Source organism: Dermacentor variabilis, chromosome 8 (assembly GCF_050947875.1).
Source record: "Dermacentor variabilis isolate Ectoservices chromosome 8, ASM5094787v1, whole genome shotgun sequence".
Lineage (NCBI taxonomy): Eukaryota > Metazoa > Arthropoda > Arachnida > Ixodida > Ixodidae > Dermacentor > Dermacentor variabilis.
The window spans coordinates 63,710,892-63,735,503 of NC_134575.1; the positions used below are offsets into that span (position 1 = coordinate 63,710,892).

At 46.4% G+C, this 24,612-nt stretch overlaps 2 protein-coding genes across 11 annotated transcripts in view; one reads left to right on the top strand and one right to left on the bottom strand.

Annotated features, from left to right (window-relative positions):
• Positions 1 to 24,612, top strand: part of LOC142590280 (uncharacterized) — a 153,905-nt gene that overhangs the window by 77,512 nt on the left and 51,781 nt on the right. The window lies entirely within an intron of this gene.
• The window catches only part of LOC142590279 (uncharacterized), a 147,146-nt gene that overhangs the window by 5,758 nt on the left and 116,776 nt on the right, over positions 1 to 24,612 (bottom strand). For 7 of the 9 annotated variants that reach the window (XM_075702266.1, XM_075702264.1, XM_075702263.1 and 4 more), the window contains one exon: positions 7,388 to 7,499. In XM_075702266.1, the coding sequence (XP_075558381.1) occupies positions 7,388 to 7,499 (112 nt within the window). The remainder of the gene's footprint in view (positions 1 to 7,387; positions 7,500 to 24,612) is intronic. The other 2 variants (XM_075702269.1, XM_075702267.1) reach the window with 1 other exon arrangement.

Here is a 24,612-nt window from a genome sequence, read left to right on the forward strand (position 1 = left end):
TACTTTAGCAGACCTGCATTACACTTCGAACGCTCCCATTCAATGCTCCTTTTCTTTTTGTACTGTATCCCAAAGATCACCAAACTGTTGTCACTGAATGAAACGTGGTAAACAACACAGTTTTCACAATATGAAGCCAGTTTTGAAGTAACATAAGCTCGGTCGACCCCTGCATGGCTAATACCCTGGAAACACCTAAAATATCGACGTTTTCCACTGACTGTTGTGTGGGCCACATTGAACATCTGGAAATTCCCGATCATCTCACTCAAGAACACAGCACGGGCATCAATAACACGTAACTCGCCAGAACAGTCATTAATTTAACAAACACAATTGAAATCACCATGAATTAACACTAACCTATCACATTCCAACAAACCTGAGATATTTTACAAGAAATGCAGACTGTCTTTCGGCTCTGTCGTATCATTAGCACAAACCGCTGGGAAAGCACATTTAACATAGGGGGAGAGGATGTACGGAGTCGCCATCTGTTGGAAGCGCCTCCATTGCGTAATATGAGGGATCACGCGGTGCCCACCTCATAGGTTTCGCTTACGGCGCTCAATGAAAACACCACGCGGCAACCCTCCTGGACATTTATTTAAGTACTCTGAAAACGAGGGAAGTCTTTGACTGTCGATATATTAATTTTGGGCACACTGAAAGCACAGAATCCTTTACATACGCCATCTCTTCACGGAATACGTACAGTGAACGCTACTGCGCGCGGTCGCCGCGATGGAGTCTCCCGCACCGGCTTCTTGTGTGAAAGATGGTAAACGCTGAGAGTAAGCTATGTGAAATATGTATTTATAGTGGGCTGTCCGTATAATCAAATGGAGCATAACAGAATGAAGCCTCAATGCTCATCGCGCAGGTTCGCAGCTACCGACTGCGCATCTGCATGCATGTCCTCGCACAATGTTTCCCTTTCGCTGTGAGCGCGCTTTCGCACCCTGCCGGGAGCTTTATGCCACAGCATTTCAGCATTTAACAGTACACTAGCAACTATGGTTGCGTGGATCCTATCAGAAGTGTTCAAAAATGATTTCATTATAGAGACTTCGACGCATACAGCGACTGTGATGTTCCGTCGCGACGATTCAATCTTTCTTTTATCTTCGAAATTCTTGGACATTTCAATACTATTTCTCAAGCTGCGTCTCACTGTATGCTTGTCGGTCTTCTCAGCGCGCGATTTCCCTCTGCTTATTTTTCGTAATTCAGTGAATTGATTCATAACACAAACATGACCATGTGCCATGTCTTTTTTTATTGTGAGTTTTGCCGCTCCCTTTCTGTTCCAGCGAACTTGCCAGTATCCAGCATCAACAAGTCATGACATTAGGCAGCGGGAGCGGGCGAGCGTCTCAGTGCGCGTTTTCTGCAACTCACCGAACACCGCAGTCCCGGTGCCATAGCAGAAATCTTCCTCGTGTCTGTGCCTCCGGCATACCCGAGTGGTAGCCGACGGCTGTCTGCCGGTTCCAAGTTCCGCGAGCCAAGCTTCACGCAGCTCCTTGTCCTGCGGCTACGTGTGAATAAGGCTGACAACGGACTCATTTGCGTGCGTCCGGCTCTGCGGCACCGAGCAGTAACCTACCATGCTGTACGCTTCCAAAGTCAACCCCTACTTATTATAGTACTTTCTAATGTTCTCACGCAGTCACCCAAGGCGGTAAAGCCTCACCACTTAATCCAGAACGCCAGCGCAGCCTGGGCTTTAGATTTCAGTTCGCTTCGGCGCTTCCGAAGCACCCGACGCGGCCGCTGTGTCCACATGATCCCTCATGCCACGTTATGAGAACGGTGGCGCCCGCATTTCCACTGGTGGAGCTCGGCATCAATACTTGAAGCTGCAGCTCACAAGCCTTCCCCTACCACAGAACACTACATTTTCTGGAACAATGCCGACTGAATTCTTAGGCAGTAGGCAACATCCTGCGGAGGTTCCAACCGCATGACTTACACACGCATTCTAATATATTCTAAAGGGTGCAAGCATGTCATCGGTATGGCTCACTCTCCACTTGTGTTTCTTGAATTGCAAACACATCAACTTCAAATTCGCGTGCCAGGCGTTTCAGCTTATACTATTTGCGCCTGGTGCCAAATCCGCGCACATACAGAGTGGCTGCATGAAGCGGTGCAGTAATGTCGCCATAATGGTAGCAAGAGAACAGCGGTAGCTAGGTGCTTACCGGCGAGTGCGACAGTGAGCAACGTTCACTGGCCAAAGCGACTACCGCGAGGCAATGACGCCGCTACGGCTTGGGGAACTTACTTCCCTTTCTTTCCTGTTGCCATATTTCCACTCGCTTTAGGTCTGACGCTGCCCACATTCTGTCACCGCGCCATCCTCCTCACGGTGTCGCTTCGCGATTGCTGGCTCCACGTCCATCTTCACCAATGTTCCCGAGTCACTCCCGACGCAGCATTTCTCCACCTTCGCAGATCTTTCATCTCAGGCTACTTCAGTAGCCGCACTGCTGTCTGTCTCACTGCATTCGCCTTCTCTTACTGCAGCTTCCAAACCCGTTGTTTTCTGAGACGTAGTAAGCGACTCTTCCGAGGATCCTATGGCCACCAATTTATAAACCTCTTTTCCATGCAATGCATTTCTACATGCTACTGCGCGGCTAGCGTTCTGCTTGCGACGCCTTTGGTGTACCCATTTTCTTCGATATTTCCTTTCCCAGAAGGTGACGCTGCCTCTCCTGCTTCTACTTCATCCATTATATCAAGTGTTTCCTGACGCAGTGAAGTAGCGCCAATCACCGTGGCATAGGTGCACACGCAATCCTGGCATTCGTGACCGAAAGCACGACATTTACTGCAGCGCGGCATTCGACAGTCGCGGCGAATGTGCCCCTTCGTCCGAAAACCCGGGCAAGTAGGTGCTCTGCCTGGCGGCACTACCAAAACTGCGGCTCGTTGGAACTTAAACAGATCCGGCAACTCATCCGCGGTGAAGCTCTCACGAAGGGTCATACGAGCGACGCGCGTGGTAGAATCGGCCTGTTCAAATCTTGGCGCTGCACTCCTCTAGCTTGACGTCTTTCACATCGTATAACTCGCTAAGAACTGTACGTAGAGCCTCGCTGGGCACTTCAAACTTAACCCAGCGTACCTTTACAGTTATCTCCAGCTTCACAAGATCCATTACAGCGTAGTATCGCTGTTTTACCCTAATTCTGCCGCTGCTCAAGAGGTGATTTTTCGCTGCAGAGGCACGGAGCTTGAACGCCCAAACAGGACTCATTCGGTACGGCCCGATGCCACTCGCCGCTTTGGTCACACTCAGTTCTTCAAGTGGCGAGCGAAAGTGCTCGATCCACTATGGTCTTCCTCTCCCGTCCCAATGCAGGAAAACACATGGCTTCCTTGTTTCGTCTGATTGCAACTTGGGAGGGGCAAACTTGTGGCCGGCAAGCGGACTGCAACCCTTTACACCGGCGCCAGACGCAGCCACCGAAACACCTTCGGCGGAGCAAGCTATGATGCGTCCAAACACTGGAAATGGCAAGGTGTTCTGCCGACGGTTCCCATTGTCACCGAAGATTCTCATTGTCAAAATAGGTGCCTAGAACATGCGTCATTCTGCACGTCATGTCCCAGACATCTGACTGACTAAACATGTGGCTTAGAGCTTTCGTCGTTGGGCATGTTTCGGTGCAGCAATGGTGGTGGTGCCACGTCAAGAGTATAAAGACTATATAAAATAAAATTTCGCACTTCTTACGGAAAGGCGAAGCACCAATTGCGATAGCAAATAATAGTTCAATCACGCTTACACATTCTATCATGGATTCAAACGAACTAGCTTGTCAACGCATTTTAACTAAATTAGGCAGCACGGTGTCGCGAGCGCACAGGAAAACATGAGCACACATCACTCGACGACAGCGGAAACTGTTTGTCAAAACGCTAAAGGTAGGACTCGCGGCCGCCGCCTCGAGGCAACTAACATCCGTGTATGTATCGCTTGGGACACGATCCCATGTCTTCGCATTGAGCGTGCGAATCTATCAGGCAGCATGGATTGTCGCCTTATATAGAGCCCTGTTTTCACCCGCATGGTCCTGTCGATCATTTTTCGCTTTAGTGGAGACAGCACGTTGTATTCATCTGAAACTTTAGAACAGGAGTTGTGGGCAAAGACTACTTTTAAATGGTTGTTTGATGAGTTCGATACTCCTTGATTCTCTAGTGACTTCTGTAAGCCAGTATTTATTTTTATTCAGGGCCAGCGAGTGTGTGTGTTATAGGCGAATAACGTCATAGCAAGAATTATCATGATGTACTTCAGGAAAATATTAAGTTCCAACTCAAAAGTTTTAAGCCACTTGAATTTCTCGAAATACATTGATTTATTTAACGGTACTCTCTCGCAAAGAACAGAGTCACATTGTGCTCCTTCAAATGAGTGCGGATATTCAAGCATAGATTGAAAAAAGAAAGAAAATGAATAAATCACATACCAGACCACAATGCAGGGCGTTTGTTGTTTGAAACGCCGTCTCGGTCACAAAAGAGCATTTCACTAGGCCTGAACAAGGTAAGAATCATTTAGCGATCAACTTCGCACACAAAGTCTGCGTGCCGTCTGCTTGTGCACACGACACACGTCACCGCGGTGGAAAGTTAGCTGGCGATAGAGAACACGAAGAAAAAATTTCACATTTGTGAGCATCATGTTCTATGAAAGCTCGTCAATAATCATTGGGAAGATTAAAGCTCGCAACAAATTTAAAGCCCCTTACTGGCGTGAATTCATCATTTTCCCACAGAAACCCTACGTAAACAAAAAAAACGACAAGCCAGCAAAACTAGTGCCATCCCTTAACGACACCAAACATGTATTTGACGTGCCATTTTCATTACCAGCAAGCACCGTCGAAGCACATTCCTTCGTATACCTTGGCAGTGTCCTGTGGTGCATTGTGGTTAGGTATCAGAGTAATATTATTTTCATTTATTCTTAAAACGTTATTTTGTATTTGTTTATGGTATGTATCACAGTTGTTTGAGCTTAGTGCAGAGTACGTGAATCAAAGGATAGCTTCATGAGCATGAATGTTTCTCGGATAAGAGTTATATCGGAGTGTGTTTATTTATAGAACTTGATGTACTGCTTACTAAATATTTTGTAGAGATATCTCAATGAGAACTCATGTAGCGAAGCATATTCAATTCAAATGCGCAATATAGTTCCATTTGAAAGCGTATAAAATTGCTTTAAAACAGATTAACAAGTTGCTTTGTAAAAGTTGACAATTGGCAAAAAACAGAGAGGGTAAGAAGCATGTTGTAAAATACCATTGGGAGAGTTACGGCGCCTGCACACTCCTCAGGAAAACGAGGTTATAAATAAAGACAGAAACAACAGAAATAAAGACGATAGTACCAGATAACAGATCATAAACACTAAATAAACCAATGGCTGTATAAATAGACCAGTTTTAGAAAAATAAAAGTAATTATTCGAAGTTTTGCAACTAAAAAATACTAAAGATATGAAAAGCACTGTGTGATGCCTCGACAGCCACAGAAGAAGATGGAGAAGAAAAAGCACCAGTGATGATAATCGCGCAAGACATCTCATGTCAGTGACCTGGTTATGTGCAATTTATTCATTAAGGAGAACGATTTTTGCAACAACATTATTTCTGCGAAGATGATATAGAAAAAAGTAATGATGTAGCCACCGAAAAAGAAATAATCAAGAACAACAGGGATTCTTGTTTCTGTCAGTAATTATGTTTCTCTCTTTAAATTCCTCATCCCGCCAGGTAACTATAGACTCATGTACCATGGTCGTACGTAGTACGCCAAGCTTACAGCACTCTTACGTAGTACGCTGCAAGAACGCCACTTTGTTTTTGCGCGTATCGACACGTGAGATATTACGCGCTGGTCAGCAACATAGTGACGGTATGCACAAATAATACTTCATCAGTTGATTGCTCATAATCTAAATTATAATTTAGATTTTGATAATGCGTGTCCTCCACTCTATCTACATTCGTAATCTTGTCTTATGCACATTAGTTACAAGATCAATTATACACACACTCGCGATGCTTTCGTGCCATTGCTCTTAGCGAGACTGAGCTGCCTAAGGTGCTGGGATGCATGCGCTGCTGGCACTGCCGATCCCGCACGACTTGTGCGCGCCCTGTATTGTATGTCACATGGTCTGCGCTAGATGCCATGGCTGATGACTTTATGCGCATCATGTTGCCGCTCACCCAGTGTTGGACGTCAGGTGACCTGCGGTGATTTTGAGGCAATCATAGTTTAAACGTTGAAGGAGACGACAGCACGGAGCATTTTGTTACGCAAGAGCCCATGCACTAGCAGTGACCGGCGCTGCTGATCATGCCACCGTTGTGAAAGTCGGTGCTATGGCAGTCTGTGACAATCTGTGACAACGGATCACGGAGTGAGGAGCTTTGAGCTGCATGAAAAGTGTAGATGTCTGCAGTAGGAAATTCGAGTACTCGGCCACACAGTAAAAGAGTTTTGGATGTGAAAAATTTAGCAGAACATTGTGCGGCTACATTGCTTCAATGGTAATTGCAATAGCGTGGAGATTCGTCATAAGGTTAGCTCTTCAAGGATTTCTCATTAACAAGCTATAATTGTAATACCTGCAATTGCCGATAAGCATAAGGGCCCTTTTCTTTTAATTAGCGTAAAGCTTTGATGTTAGTGTCACTGTCTTGCCGCGTCAGGGGATCTGTGCTTTTTATCAATTTTTTACGAATGCTGGTGTGTAACGGTTGGCAGCCTGCGTGACGCCCGCTAGTCATTTTCTCTTAGGAAAACAGTACACAACAAAGATAGGCCAGCTGCAGCAAAGAGTTAAACAAATCGGATGGAATAATAAAACAAATGCTACTAAAGGTCGGAACGCCCTAACGCATAGTTCACTTGAAGTGCGCGTTAAGAAATGCCGATTAAGATTATAGAGATGTGTCAGTTACAGTTCACTTGAATGTCAAGGAAACAAAATGAGAAGCTCGGCTGTTAGAGCCTCGGATTTCTGTGCGGGCTTTTTGAAATAAATGTACGAAATAATGACTAATAACCGAAATCGAAATTATTTACTTTTACTTGCCGTAACCACGATATGAGTATGAGGCACGCCTTAGTGGGGTATTCGGATATAATTTTGACTACCTAGGATCCCTTACCGTTCAGCCAACGCACTGTACGTGGGGCGTCATTGCATTTCCCCCCCCCCCCCCATCAAAACGCGGCAGCCCTGGCCAACATTTCACCCCACGTCCTAGGGCTTAGCACCACAATGCCAATGCCCCTACGCCATCATGGTGTGTAATCTAATAACTATCAGAGAGGCACACAAGAGACTTACGTGTGAATAGTGAGGGTCCCATTCTGATCACATTGGACCATCTGGCAAGGTTCCGCACTGGAATGATTCTCACCTCTTTTAAACCATTGGTTGTCATAGAGGCACCCATCTGCTGTGTTGGGGAATGTGATGGCATCAATAAAAATTCAAATATCAAATTGCTTGCAGGGAAGTTGCTGCTCCCACCATAATGAGAAAGCTGCACCTGAGATCCCTATTACTATGCCAGAAATTCTGTAGATTCAATAATTCATTACCAAGGCATATACGCGAATTATGTTATATCACCATTCAATAGCATTGAATATAAAATTGCCTGTGTGACGTGTTATTTCCTTGATAAATATTTATTATGCAATTGATGTTCTTAAGACCCTTTCACTTTGCAAGTGCCATTATAATGCGCTGCGTCTTGCTGGACACAGTGCCTAAATGAATCCTAAAATACTGACCTCCTTGTTAATTTATATCCTTTCGACACAATTTTAGTAGTTGGATGTGCCGCCGATTATGATGACCATCCATAGAAATCCCACTTCAGAAACTGGGGTTTCTTAAGAGCCACTCGTTATCTAAGTCCGCGAACAAACATTACCTGACGCAGTGGTGTATACCAACACCTGCACGTCCTTATACTTTCTTAAACTTTCTTCTGCTTCTTGTGCTTAGGTAACATGGCTCCGATTCGCGCCTCCGTCTGCACTGTTAGAAATGCAACGTGATGGAGTGCACGAATCGCAATCAATTGCCGATAGAAAACGTCATCGGTGATAGCTTTCTGAATGCAGTTAACTGAATTGACAGGCTCGATAAAGGGATACACTGACAGTATTTTTAATATTTCTCACTACAGTACCGCGACTTTAGGAATGTGTACTAGTATTTGCTTCAGAAATTGTACTTTCTACAGTTATCATCTCGTGTGAGTTAACAGTGCTGAATTAAAAAAAAGACTGTCAATACCGGTGGAAAAAATATCAGCATCGCACTCCGCTGAAAAGGAAACGAAAATACAGAAACGACCTCTCCATACACGCCTATTTGTTCACAGTCGGAAGAGAACGGAGAAATCTGCATACGGGCCGCGCTAACTTCATGTTATCGCTTGATCTATGTAACAAAGCGCACCACATTCGCGCCAATCTGAGAAAATTATGTATGGCAGACGCCGAAGCAGTATAAGGTAATTCCTTGTGACCCGTTCCGGCAGTGTATAAGATATTCGCGATACATTCCAAGCCCTCCATTGAATCCGGTGCATTTTCTTGGCTAGACCATAGCTGCTTCAAATACGTTATTATTTCCAAACTTAGTAAGTGTATATACTCAGTTATATTTCACACATGCTCGTGTGTGATGCGCCCATTCGACCAAAGCAGGCCTATCGTTGTGTGTTCCGATGTCCACACATGGATGCGTTGCTCGGTGTTTCTAGCGATAGCATAAAAAGAGGCGTCTGGCTGCCCGTTCCTATTGATGAGAGTTCCGCTACGGTTCGTTTAGTGGAACTCCCGCTAAGACCTTAGCTGTAGAGTAATAAACACAGTTACAAGTAGGTACAACATCTAAGTCAGTCATTTTTTATACTTGTCATCTCGCGCAGAAGAATAACACAAATGTAGATTAGAGCAATACCATACTTTACCATATGACTCTGTTTGAAATGTTTTGTTATTTGCTTTTTTACACAAAGACAAGGGGAGGGTTCATAAAATTTGTAGTGTTTAGAAATAGTTGGAATGGCAGATCTATGAAGTAGTCCTGAGCAACAAATCAATAACATTTTTTGTTAACTCCACGGGAAACCATTTCGCTGTGATGTCTAACTCTCTCTGTGTTGCGAGTACTAGGGTCATTTTATGCCTGCAAAGTTACTAATTTATTTAAACCATCTCCATCATCACTTGCACTTTCCTTTATTGGGGCTCGTCCAGAACTCTAATGGGGTATATGATTGTCAGCCATATATACTACGTCGCCTTCCGGACTCGAGTTCTTTGACTTACTGTCACCTTGACTACAGGCTATTCCCCTTTCTTGTATAGTCAATACCAAAGTCTACCTTTCTCGTAATGTTACTCATATCATATTTGTTCCGTGACTCATTGTTCAGGTTCATGACTCATGAAATCAGGTTCTTCTGAAGCTTCTCTTATTTCACTTCAACTTTCATACCCGATGTCTGACGCCTCACAATTAACACCGACTTGTGCAGTGCAATTAGTACAAGTGCGCCAAATGCAAAAGTTGTGGGATCGTTCTCTACCTGCGGCAAGTTGTATTGTCATCCACTTTCATTTCCGTTAATTTATTCTTTTTTATTTTGTTTAATTAATGCATGTAATTTCCCCTATGTTGTCCTTGGTGTCAGTATTTGTTTGGTTCTTGTGATTTCACTAATAAAAATCGGTCCTATTGGTTAACTCCCTTTCTTCTCGTTCATTACATAGCGGGGGTTTGGAATGCGGCGACATTGATGCCTTCAGGTGGGATGTGTGGGTTAAGTGACCGGAGGGCTTCACCTAAAAAGATCACGTTCTCGTGACGCGTGCGGCAGAAAGGATGTTCCACGTCCACCGCCAAGGTTTGTGAGGGGCGGCGCTGCCTAACACTCCCAGGGTTCTACTAGTAAACATCAATACCCAAGTAAGTGGATGGGGAAACGGCACCGCGGTACCTCAATTGGTAGAGCATCACACGCGAAACGCGAAGGTTGTGGGATCGTTTCCAATGTGCGGCAAGTTGTTTTTTCATCCACTTTCGTTTCCATTAATTTATCGTTTCTTTCTTTCATTTAATAAGCACAAGTAATTTTCCCTATGTTGTCCCTGGTGTCAGTGTTCGTTGGCTTCTTGTGATATGACAATTCCCATAGAGCAATTTTGCACCTTCATAAATTACCCGTACAATGTTCATATACAAAGGATGTGAAATGAGATTCGCCGGATACGCGGCCAATGGTATTTGCAAGTTGCGCCAAAACAACCCCATCAGCAAGGGGATCACAACATGCCAAAATTCTTGCAGCAACATAGGTATTTGCATCAAATGAACGCCTTTTATACCACCGGTTTCATGCGGTCTGTCTAGCAGCTGCATAACACTTCGTAGATGGCTCGTTGAAGCTTACGTTCAAACTTTCTTATCGGTGGGGTGAGACCTGTTAGACGATGACTCTCCACCAACCGTCGGCGACCAAGGTCTTCTATTGGTGGCATCAGTACAGTATACGATGAGATGAACGAAGGCGGTATATTCGGTACATCATACGCTTCCGCCAAATTAGAAACAATGCCTGATGCAGACGGTCCTTAAGTAGCTTGTGGAATAGCACCACTCTTCCCATAAAGTCCTGGTGCCTTTCTGGATGCCAAGTCAGCTATTGCGGTTTCTAATTCGCGGATGTCAATTGGCTTTTCAAGATGTTCTTTCACGTCATCTGCAACGTGTGGCCTAAGTGCCTATAACCAATTGCTTGATTCCAACTTACCTAAAAGTAAGTTCCGAGAATTCCAGCTACCTAAAAGTGCATCAAAATCATCCACCAATTCTCGTGGTATAATATTAGAACTGCATTCAATCTCATGGTTATACGGCAATTTGTTGACTTCCTTTTGACAAGCATAACTTCTGTCGTCCGCAATTGCAAGCTGTGGGTGATTTCAGCAGAGCACATGTTTTATCCTCTCGCTCTTATCACTACGACGGTACACATCCGACAATCAACGGGTTCTAGCTGGTGCTTAATCGCTCCAATGTTTGTGAGCTTTCCATGCATAATAGTTTCCATCGTTGTCGGACAATGCTGCTGCTTAAAAAGTTCCGTTTCATTTTTATATTGCTGTAGCAGTGTGTGTTGCTTCATTCTAAGGCTTTCACTTTGATAGATACTTTAAAATAATCTCATGACTAAACTTACGGAATAATCCGCAAGTAGGGCTTTTGAGTTCGTCAGCTCTGTGCGTTACAAAACATTAGTCATTCAATAGTTCCTATCTGAATCTTTAGAGAACGCAGCTGAGCAGCGTTCTTTTTGTTTCGTTAAAAAATTACTGCTATCAGAGAATGGTCACTTAACTGAAGCTGCTCCTCGCCTCAGTCAGTAAACGTAGGAATAAGGTGAACTAAAATATAAATCTTACTCAGTCTAGCATTGATTCCACCCAGAGAATGTGTAAATCTAGTTTTGAATCCATTGCTTAAAACATGGCCATTCTCTTCTGAATTCTACTGCATCACCTAGTTCTTCAGCATAACTGCCCTCTTGTCATAACGAGCATTAAAAGAGAATCAGCCAGTCGCGGGACATTCACAATTGAAATCTACCTGAAAGGTAAATTTTTCTCGAAATTGCTCAACTTTCAAGGCATTCGAAAAAGTCACAGCGAGCTGTTCCGGCATCCAGTGCTTAAATATATACTACACGCTAAAGGGTACTGGAAAACAAGAAAAAATGCACTCCTTATATCACTTATATTATACTCCTTATATTAAACTCCTTATATTATAACAGAACGACCAACAAATACACAAATTAGCCACCATACGATCTGCCTTTTCCTAAGTTTCGGCATTTGTCTCTTGCAACACAGCTTAATCGAAATCGCTTGGAGGCAAGACTATAGATATGACATAGGGTCTTCGCGCCCCTAGATCTTTCTTATTTTGCCTGGCTATACCAAGTGAAATATTAACTTGAACCCACTTTGCTTCACGCTAGGAATACTTAGCACCAATTGTTGGCCCCCAATGTAATGCAGCTGCAGGCTTGGTATTTACACTTCCATTTACATGCATGTTGTTTCCCTCCAATTCCTCTGTAGAGTTGTTTCGCAGCCTAAATGCACTGATCACTGCATTTATTGAAACTGCATCACTAATACACCATACCTGACAAGTCGCGCAAATTCTATTGATTTGGAATCTACATCTATGACTTTTACACCTGCCACTAATCGGCCAAGAGGTTCGGCCGCGGCTTAAACGTCGGCCATGTTGGTAATGTGTCAGCATTACTTTAGTCTTTGGTTTCCTACCTGCCCATGTACCTGGTCTTTATTCGTGACTGTGGCTTCCTCTTAGGGGGCTTATTTCTTTAGAAATAGGCTGCACCTTCAATGACCTTCAAGGCGTCTTTCTACTCTTCCTCGGGCTTTGCTGGCAAATCTGCCACATTTCTAATATCGTCCTACGACGTAGGGTTGCACACTTTCTTAAAACGTGTCGAGTTTTGCTTGGTGCAATCAATTCTGCCTTCACATTATCACCATGAGAGCCTGATGGCGGCATCTCTAAAGGAGTTTGGCCTTCCTTCTGTGCAAAGGTCTCCACAGCGTCGTTCTAGTTCCGCACAACCTGTAGCACCAGCTGAATTAGAGTGTGTTCGCACGCAGCGCCGCTCTTCCTTTTCAAACCAGCGCCAAGTTCCGAATCCTGGAACACGGCACTCGCGTGTGGTACAGCCCTTGCCGTGGCACCTCATCCGAAGTGTCCTCTACCCGGATTGACCACCAGGGCTAACTCTCGAGCAATTTTCACCTGATGCGGCCAGCCTTGCAGCTTCAAAGTAGGATTCACCTACAGCGTTAGTTGCCAAGTAGTGGATCCTTTGTTAGCCACAGGATGAAGAAGCCACCGCCCCTTGCGAATCTCCGTGACCTTGCCTTAAGGAACAAAGACCATTCACACATTTTGATGATAGTCCATCTCTAGTCTTTCATCTTCATATCTACTAAATTTCCTCTCTTCTTCCTAAATTGTCTCTCTTCCTCTTACCGAAAACAAAGCAACAAGGCTCCACGAACAACCCTAACAGTATGGCAGTGCAACTTCAGGAGCTGCCACAGTAAGCGGCGGCACCTGCAGCTTCACATCCAACACAACACGCAAGACATACCAGACTTCATAGCTCTCCAAGAGACGAACACTCCGATAAAACAACCAGGTTAGACTCTGTACAATGAGGTAGGACCGGCCGACAGGCCTCATCCCAACACGGCCACCTAGTACACCGGAGTCTTAGACACAGACAACAAGTATTGCAGAACACAGACATCCGACAGACACCCTTTGAAATACTGCCGAGGAGGAAGGGTGACAGGCCGCTATTCGTGCTCAGCATTCACATATCACCACGATACAAAGGAACTGACATTCCATTAGTCCTATGCAAAGCGTTCTTGCTGGCCAAAGGAGAGGAATTACTGATTTTGGGGGACTTCAACACCAAACAACCAGAGTGGGGTTACCCAATCTCCGCCCGCAAGGGCACCCGGTTAAGAGGCCCCGCAAGATCTAGGTCTTACTATCGTGAACGACCCACAACAGCCCACACATGCCGGTAACAGTGTGTGCAGAGGCACCACGCCAGAACTCTGCCTTTGCAAGAATATACCGGACGCCCACTGGCAGAACACAGGCCACACGGTTGGCAGCGATCATTACATTTTGTCGCTGACTTTTGAAACGACTCCCAGCAGGCAGAAGCCGGCAACGCATTACCACCTGGGACAAAATGCGTCAGCTAGGCCCAGAAACAGCACCCGACTCCATATCGGATCTCAGCGAATGGATCAGGCCGCTGAGCCGCGACATGACTTCCGGGGCATACAAAATGGCGGCGACTCAAGAGCAGCCTGCGACAGATTCCTGGCTCATGCACATGTGGGAAGCGCACGACAACCGCACGCGCTGGTGGCAGCGCCAACGTCACAACAGAAAGCTGCGACGGCGCATAGCATAGCTCGAACGGGAGGTAGCGGCTCAGACCTCTACATTGGAAGGTAGCAGTGGGGCCAGCTCTGCAACAGCCTCAACTGCCAGCTGGGCTGCCTAAAGACATGGCACCTGTTGCGATACCTACTGGATCCCGGCAGCAGCAAATCGGCGGTACGCTAGAAGCTGACGGCACTATTACGCCAATTCCCTGGCACCGACGAGGAGCTGCTGGTGGAGCTCGCCAGCCGGTATATTAACACCACGAGACAGCAGCAAGCACATTCCACACTATGTCGCAGCTCCCAATGAACAGCTGGATGCCGATATTTCGGACGCCGAGTTCCGCGCTGCGCTGCAGAAGCTGCGCATGACGTCAGCTCCGGGCCCCGACGGGGTTACGAACAAGTCACAGCGCAACCTCAACTCGAAGTCGGCGGGTAATACATGAACAAGTGCTGGCGCTCCAGCCATATACCTGCTCAGTGGAAACACGCAGGGGCGGTGTTCATACCAAAACCGGGCATGGAATTGAACCTAGAGAATCTTCGCCCCATTTCACTCACCTTCTGTCTAGGAAAGATTGTGGAGCATGTAATCCTCTGCCGCTTGCACAGCTTTGCAGAGGGACACGATCTACTACCAACCTCGACGCTTGGTTTTCGGGCACACTAGTCTAGCCAGGACGTCTTCCTTCAATTACACAACGACCTCTTGCATCCAGACAGTGGTTCGAGCACGAAAGCTCTACAAAGTCTGGACGTCAATAAGGCTTTTAACAACGTCCTTCAGGCGGCCGCGCTCGAGAGCTTACCCGAATAACAGCCCGGCGAACGAACCTAAACTATATAAGGTCGTTCCTGCCAGACAGGACGGTCGAGCTCGCGATCAGAGACCTGCGCTCGCCTATAATCCGGCTCGGGGACAGGGGCACGCCGCAAGACGCATTCTTGTCACCATTCTTATTCGACTAAGCAAAGCGCACCCGGCCTCCGAAACTTAACGAAGTCCCGGGACTCAGACACATGCTATACGCAGACGACATCACACACTGGACGTGTGAAGGGTCCGACCACACAGTTGAAGAAACGCTCCAACATGCCACTGACATCGTCGTGCAACACGTGAACGCAGCGGGACTTGAGTGCTCCCACGACAAGTCGAAACCCCTCCTGATGAGGCCACCGAAATGAAGCAAGCACAGTTCATCTCCACCTCCCATCACGGTAGGCGTAAACCGGCAGCCTTACACCCCCGTCGAGCACATGCCGGTATCGGGAACAATACTGCAGCAGAGCCGGCGGAACGTCCGCACCATTGACCGTCTCCAGATGACGGTGAACCAGACCACAAGACTGTCGCACAGAGTGAGCGCGCATAAGCAAGGCATGGAGGAGCTACTCAAAATGGTCCAGGCCTTTGCAGTGTGCCGTCACACCTATGCACTACCATACCTATAGCGAAAAAAAACGACCTCGTCTCGACTGCATTATACGACACGCATGCAAGGTCGCTATCTGCTTACCAAGACACACATCCCATTTACAACACCATAGACAAACTAATTCAAGCACACCACACATCACAGGCTCACCATCGCCTAGTAGCAAGACCGGCCACTGGATCTTCGCTCAAATGGGCCTCAGAGTGTCCCCAACGGGTAGTGAACCCGCCACCGTCCTACCACACATAGGGGGCATGTTCGTGATCAAACCGCTGCCTGAAAGCACACTTGCTGGGCACCATGACGGAAGAAGAGCGAGGGCCCAGGCCTTACACAATACGTATGAAACCGACTCCGCTGTGGCGTACGTCGAGGCAGCCCAGTACTCTGATCGGACCCACACCCAGACCATTTGAGCCCTTCTATGCTCACGAGTCAAGGGACAGACAGCTTCGAGCTCTCTGTGCGTTGCCACCACCACCGAAGCAGAAGAAGCTGCTATTGTGGAGGCCGTGGCCTCAACAGACACCTGTATAGTTATGAGTGGTTCCAAAACTGCCATAACAAACTTTGAGTGAGGACTAGCGGCACAGACCGCACTAAAGCTCCTATAGTTATTACACAACAGAGAAGACCCAAACTCCATACAGTAGATATAGGACCCGGCTCACGCGGGGAATCTAGGGAATGAAGCGGCCCACCTCCATCCAAGCTCGAGGATTCGTCAACCGATCTGAGGGCCTGCCACAACCGAAGCCGTCAAACGAAGTCCTGCCCTTATATCCCGACATAACCCAATATTGCCGTCTTACACGACAAACTAGGGCCACACCACACAGTAAACTAAACAAGCGTCAGGCGATCACCTGGAGCAGGTTAGACACACTCTTACCCGAACCCCTACGTATACTCGCACATTTACCCGGATAGAATAAGTCCGTACTGTCACCTGTGCGGTGAGCTAGCTTCGCTAAGTCACATCTTCTGGGACTGTGAGGAGGAGCACCCTTCCCCATCTCCTGCCCTCTCGTCACCTTCATCGTGGAAGGAAGGGCTGCTTAGTTCCAGCGCGGACGTCCAACTCTGAGCCGTGGAGCGAGCTGAAGAGGTCGTCGTCAGGCATCGCCTGGCAGCCACCTGGTCTTCATGACGAGCCCATGAATTATCTCACCACTCTGATGTATGAAAATTCTCTCTCTCTCTCTCTGACATTTTCGAACAGGTGCGGCCTTGCATGAACGTGCGCACACGTAGGAAAACAGTAAAATCCACAAAGCTCCTAGTTGGAAGGGTAGGCAAAGTCCTCTGGCACTCGTCAGTTGCAAATTCATTATTCCCGCGGGTAGGCATGCCACTAAAAGTGCTCCAAGGAATCCCATTGTCACATCTCCCCTTTTAGGTGACCGGAGTGGATAATTTGGTGACGATAACACACCTCCGAAACCGACTAGTGCTTTGAGACGTTTCTCCTGTGCGTCACGCCCCACATTATTGTGTTTTCTCGTGACAGTTTGTGCTTTGAGACGGTGTTACACCACCCCTCCGCCATCTTTTGGATCGAGCCACATTCCCCAATATTTTCATCTTATCAGTTAACGCCGTGTAGACTCGCCGTGGCTGCTCAGTGGCTACGGCGTTAGGCTGCTGAACAGGAGGTCGCGTGATTGAATCCCGGCCATGGCGGCCGCATTCCGATGGGGGCGAAATGCGAAAACGCCCGTGTACTTAGATTTAGGTGCACGTTAAAGATGCCCAGGTGGTCGAAATTTCCGGAGTCCTCCACTACGGCGTGCCTCAAAATAAGAAAGTGGTTTTGGCACGTAAAAATCCATAATTTATTTAAAGCTGTGTGGAAACTGTTCGACTTGCTCTATTGTATATTGTTCCGTCTTCATGATAATTTGTTTGCCGGAGTACAAATGCTGTCGTAATTTTAACTTACACCACATCACCAAAACAAAGGTATGTACGAATATATAACACTTCTTTGGAGCTCACATGACAACTCTTGTATCTCTCGCTTACACCCTTTCAGTGCCTACGTAGAACTCAACACTCATCATGTCGTATAAATTAGTATCAAAGGGTCGCCTTAGCAATAACACCGCGGTCGTCACCCACTCGTCATGACCATCGTCATCGTCGTGCTGCCATCGTCACGCAGACGTAGGCTCTCGTCCGACTGACATTTACTGAACTTGAAGAGGTAATTTGTTCCGTCTGAAATATAACTGCGGATGTCCAAACAGTTCTACATAACGAGCTACCTGAAAGATGTTTCGCACAACATCGATTCCGGCTTTTGGTGGGATCTCTGCTATCTTTTTTGAGTTTTCTATTTAAATTATCTTAGTGACAGCAACAAGTTAGGTTTCATAGTAATGAACTGATCTCCTCCTAGGTGTCACTCTGTACTTCGAGCACACATAAGTCCTTACGTGTTCGTTTTCGATGTGATCTATTATGTTTACGTTATTATGTTATGACTCATATAGTTGAAGATTAGGTAAAGACTATACAGGTTAAAAGACACTTTCAGCAAACGGCATGTGCGAAGGTTAAACTGTCACGTCTGAAGTTTCTGCACCAACTACTGCATAAGCACAGCCGGACGGATGCGACCAAACACGCCTTTCTTCCAGAATCTCGAACAATAAGAAACCAACATGCATACACTCTAAGATAACACACTTATAGCAACGATTGCTTCAAACATTCTTTTTTTTACCACTGACAATTGCTGAATGGAATTATGTAGACCCATTCAATACTCACAGATAATACTTTGCGGATTTCACCTCCAAATTGAAAATATGCTGAAGAGTTAAGGCCTTATAAGGTAAAGCATTCCAACATATTTTTATTCCAATTTCCTAGCCCAAATTTACTGAAGCGCCAACGCAAGAATCGCGCTGTGACTCGCCATGTTGCCTGAACAGCCCAATTCAAGGCTATCTTCGTTTATAGGAGGTCGCTTTTGTTTCATTTCGAAACAAATGACATTGCCTTCATGGAGCGGTTTTTCTTATATAATTGGCGGAAAAGAGGCGACGAGCTTCTCAAGTGGAGAGGGTTTTGATAGGTCCGAGCCCGCGCAGTGAAAATAGACAATCGGATGAAGAGGGAGGTGTTGGGCGTCTGCCATTGGCCCACATTCCCTTACTTAGCTTGAGGTTGCTGGTCGAAAATCACGGTGGTGGGAAACGGATATTTCAAAAGGCCGCTAAAACGAATCGTCAGCAAAGAAGAGTTGGCAGAGCGATTTCGTAAACGCTCCCAAAGGCTCGGTAACGTTATATGGCCACGCAAAAAGTTCTGTTAATGGAAATAAAGGCATTTTTTCCGGCAGGTGCGAGTAGCCATTGCCTGAACGATGGGTGACAGCCATCTTCTATTCCTTTCAGAACGGGATATTCTCCATCCATTTAACAAAATGCAGCTTTGTGCGCCATATTAATGCAACTTCAGCGCGTACACGTCACTTTGACGCAATGAGTATTCGTGGTTTTGTGATGTCGAGTGACAGACAGGTGAAGTATCTGCAGCCTGAAACCTTTTGACCAATATTAAAGGGTGAATGGCGAAAGGTGTCGAATCAGCGATAATTATTTCCCTTTTATTCAGGGCAATCATCCATAATCTGTGGGTACACGCCATGTCAGATTGGGCGTTACGCGGTTTTTGTGAAGTCGCATGACAGACAGGCGAAGTGCGAGTGGTCCAAAAAACGGTTTTTGACCAATCTCGGAATGTTGAATGGAAACCCGGAATAGAAAAGTTGTTTGAAATACTTTTACGTTATAGCGCCTTAGTCTTCAGTTTTTTTCTGTGCTATTCTCTATAGCAGCGACATGCTCCTCTAGATCACCAGCATCCAGCTTTGAGGATCCATTTACTAATTTTAAGCACATGTCCGGGACCAGAGGGCATCAGCAAAAGCGTAATATACAACATCCCCACAGGCAAGAGCGCAGAAGAACTATTACAAGGGCTACCAGTATCCGCAAGATACACGGTTCTCGCAGCACGCATGCTGGGAAGATCGTTAACAGCATTCACCTACTTCGACGGACCGCATTTCCCGTACAATATCATATATAAATGCTTTGACTGACGCTGCAAACCATACAGGAAATCCGGGCAATACTGCAGAACCTGCGGAGAACTAGGGCCCCGGCAAGATATCTGCTCCATACGCCTTATCAACTTCTTTTACAAATGCGGGATCGAAAATCAACCGGAATACCATGAGTGCCAACCAAGTTTTATAATCTGTCAACAACCCCATGAGACAACAGGAAAGAGGTGCCGGCATAAACTGAAACGAAATCCACCACCGTAAAAGATCTGACTGCAATGGGAAAAGACCCAAGAGCAGCGACACGGATGGAACTCAAATGCATACTCACACTTCCCGGCACTATCCGTATCAAGCAGTACCTCAATACACAGTGCACGCAAATCCACAAGTGACTCCAAATCAACAGGCGGTCAAGCAAACGATGGACCCCGGTCAAGATCACGGTCTGGATCGCGTACACGCAACCCCCAAAAGCGAGTCATGAATGCAGAGGCTGCAAGGTGAAACACACGAGCACAAAAACCCACGGGAGCGGAAAAAGATCTGCGAGCACAAATACAAAATCAGCAAGTACTCATTGACAAACTAATAGAAAGGTGCTAAGAACCATACACCGTCAATCAAGCCCTGAAACCGAAAGGAATGCTAAACATCCCCTCCCCCTTACGGAAGAAATGACCAAGGAAATTGTAACAACGGAGGTGCAGAAGGAGATACAGGAGGCCATGACCTATTTTGCAAAGGAGATAACACAACAGCTCCAGCAACACATCACCGCTCAGCTGGCCTCTATCCATGCTACCAAGACCGCAGCAACTTCATGTCCTATGCCAAGCAAAACGACGTAACGAAATCCACAGTAGAAAAGACACTTAACAACATTGACACGGCTCGCAAGAAAGCTCGTAATCACCTCGACAATGCACCCAGACCGGTATCCATGGCCTGGAGCGAAAACAATGATATCGAACAAGATGGCTAGTAATACCAAGAACAGATTACCACAGTTCACAATGAAGTGTGGCAATGGAACAGTCGCTCTAGTTGAACCGAAAGAACAAACCTCCAGGAACGGACCAAGCTAGAACAACCAGATATCATTGCAATACAAGAAACTTATCACACCAATCTTCGCTTACAGGGATATGATAAACACACTGGATCTCAGAGAACAGCTATCCTGACGAATAAATATCGCAGCACGCGAGTTCAAACAATCCAGGGAAATCCGTAGAACGCACCCTAGTGGAAATGCTACCTGTGAAGAAGACACGCCAAAGGCTATACGTACTATGCTTATATAGCCCATCCAGAGATCCGTCATCCGACTTTGTATACTTCATCACGCAAGCCTGAAGACCATCTAAAGGCCATAAACTCGTAATAATGGGGGATTATAATGCCCCCCCCACACACAGCATGGGGTTACCAGCACGCGACCAAGAATGGAGCATGAGTGCATGACTCGGCGCAACAGAATTACCTCACCCTCTTGAATGGTCCAAAGCTAACGCCTCGAATAGGCAATAGTGTGTCCAGAGATAGAAATCCCGACTTCAGTTTTACAATAACAATATCCAAGGCGGAATGAACCCGACTGGAAGAAAATCTCGGCAGCGACTACCACATCCTTCAGCTCGAAATCCTGCAGCATGAGAAGGCAAGCCGAATCTTAGCGGCAAAGCGGACGGACTGGAAGGCCGTCCGAGAACATGACATAGAAGAAAACATCAAAAAATATTGAAGAGTGGCTCACCGAAGTGTTGAAGACGGCGAAGAAGCACACTAAAGTCATACAACTCACAATGGAGACGCTGGCTGGAGTTTCTCACCTCCTACATCTTTGGGATGCGAGAAGAGGACTACTGAGACGGTGGAAAAAGATGAAAGTTAACCTCAAGCTGCAGAAACGGGTCCCTCACACAACAAAGCAAGCGGGATAATACGGAGATCAACTCAGCAGTCAGAACTGGCGTAAGCTGTGCGACCAACCTCAAGGCACACTCAGAACAAAGAAGGCCTGGCATATACTGCGAACCCTTCTAGCTACCACCAAAACCAAGATCCAACAAACAGCTCTAGACAATCATTCACTCGTTCCAGGAACTGAGAAACAAATTCTGGAAGTAATCAAGCATAAATTTGTTGGAGACAATGCCGCCAAGATTACCGATCCCCGACCGTACAAAGACGAACCAAACCTCACCCTCGACCGGCCTTTCACGCTTCTTGAACTGCATGCCACCCTTGCCAAATTAACTCGCAACACATTCCCAGGAAATGGCAAGGTGACCAACAACATCCTGCGAAGCCTCCCAGACAAGGCTCTGAATGTACTCCTCGACTACATAAGTAACTGCTGGGAAAAAGATGAGCTCCCGGCAGAATGGAAGCACGGAGAAGTCATTAGGATCCAAAAACAGAACAAGCCACTACAAATCAACAACCTACGGGCCATCTCCCTTACTTCCTGCGCTGGAAAGATTCTCGAAGACATGGCTCACGATCGCCTCACCATATACATCGAAGACTCAGGTCTCATGCCTGACACAATGTTTGCCTTCCGACTGCTCCTCTCAGCGCAAGATACACTACTACAGCTTAAGAAAAACCTCTTGGATTACCTATAACAACAAAAAATTTCTGCATTTTAACAATAGATATAAAAGGAGCCTTCCACAATGTGAAGCATGAAGCGACCTTCCAGAATCTCCAAGACACAAACTGCGGAATTCGGACCTACCAATACTTACACGAGTTCATCAAAGATCGCACGGCCATGGTAGGTATCGGTAACATCCGAAGCGACAAGTTTTAAATGCCCAACAAAGCAACTTCACAAGGGTCAGTTATTTCATCTTCGCTGTTCAATCTCACCTTGATTCAGCTCCCGCAACAACTCGGTGGCATCGAAGGCTATACGCCTACGGTATAACGTTATAGACAAAAGCATCCACAGCCGGCCAACAGCAAACTACCCTTCAAGAGGCAAGCGATACTTTAGAACAGTACCTCTCAAGATGCGGTCTCCAGTGCGCCCCCAGCATATCAGTGTTACTTATAGTCAAGGCAAGGACCCGGGAAACACCACCAGCCTACGTCACCCCAGATCCCAACGTCAGACTCAATGGAATCGATATCCCTCAAGTTGGCTCCCTCTGCGTCCTTGGCATCACAATACATAAAAACAGTTCTGGCAAAGATACACTTGCGAAACTTCAGAAGACCCTACCACAAAAAACCCATCTCATTCAACGTATAACCACTCAAACAAGAGGACTTAAAGAGCAAGAGACCGTCCAATTAATCCAAGCAATCCTGATAAGCCGCATGACATATGGCACCCCGTATCTACTCCTCAACAAATCTTAAACGGAAAAACTCAACATCTTCATCAGAAAAGCAATCAAGAGCGTCCTAGGACTTCCCAGTACAACCTCAACCACGACACTTCTCAAACTTTGCCTCCATAACACCTTGGAAAAAATGAGTGAAGCGCACAGAGCCAGCCAGCTGAAACGCCTTAAGGTGACTCAAACAGACAGAGTAGTACTTCGCGATCTCGCATACAGGGAAAACTTCTAGCAGACGCGGACGCAAGAGCGGGATTGGCGCCACTTCTTCGTGACTCTATCTCAGTCGCTCCAATACCTTGCAACTTGCATGCAACATGCCACAAAGACAGAAGACTATCAAGGGTTGGAGCGCTCAGTAAGAAATACTCAAAGAACCCCGACACGAGATCTTCAGATGCCGCAAAATACCCAGGTAGAAGAGCATACGAAATTATCAACAACACACCAAGAGGCAATGGAATACCAACAACCAAGAGAATGAGCTAGTCGCTGCCACTATACCGGCCGGAAATCCAGAAATGATGGAGGAAGTGGTCATCCTCCTTGGCATCGCCACATGCAAAGACACAGCATTCATATTAAGCGACTCGCAAACAGCATTTAGAAAAATACGAAAAGGCCGAATTTCTGCCGCGAGAGTGAAGATTCTAAAATAAATAACAAGACGCCAAGAACGACCCAAAACCTACGTCGCATCGATCGCTGACCACTTACACCTGGCAGGAAACGAAGCAGTACATGCTGTCGCCCGAGAGAATACCAGCCGGGATTTCCTGCCGCATGGTCTCCGGCAAGCGACGAGGGTGGAGGAAATTCCCATCAAGTACGCCGTAATAGTGGAACATTACCGACTGAAAAGTAAACAATATCCTCTACCAGATCCAAAATTAAGCAAAGAAGAAGCCAGCGCCCTCCGCAGTCTACAAACGAATACCTATGTCCACGGAATTCTTATGCGCCGGAGGCACCCCACCAAATTCTCATACCTATGCTGATATTGTGATGTACCAGACACCCTCCAACACATGTTGTTGGTGCACCCACACCGCGAGAAAAACAGTTAAGATGATGCCTCAGAGCCGATAAAAGCAACTGACGAAACGTGGAAGGCAATGTTAAAGGCTCAGAGCCTGGAAGATCAGCGAAGTCTGGTGGACCGTGCCTGGGCAGCGGCATTAGCCAACGGCTTTCTGGACTAAGAGAGCCACCCACCCAGGGCAAAGAAGCAACACATTTCGCTGTTTCTCACAATAAACGTTCATCCGTCCTCCTCCTCTTCTATCGTAGCAAAGAGCTAGGTGGGTGCATTGTATGTGTGTGTACCTTTTGTGGTGTATAAATTGGTCCGCCGTCCCGTTTGGATGTAGCTAGCGTTCGAATTTTCAGTTTCTGAAAGTGCACTGTTTCCTTTATCGCTTATAAAATATAGTTGCGTAGTGTTCCATTGCATTGTAGTGTCATAGCCTCCCTGCTTTGGTCACTAATGACAATGGCAGTATTTTGAATAAATAAAAGAAATAAACCTCGATGCCTTTCCTCCCTTTTAGCTGTCTCGTCAGTGAAGCACCATGTGGCAGTCGTCGTTGCGGACAACCATTGACACATACAACATAAGCAACTACTTCATTCT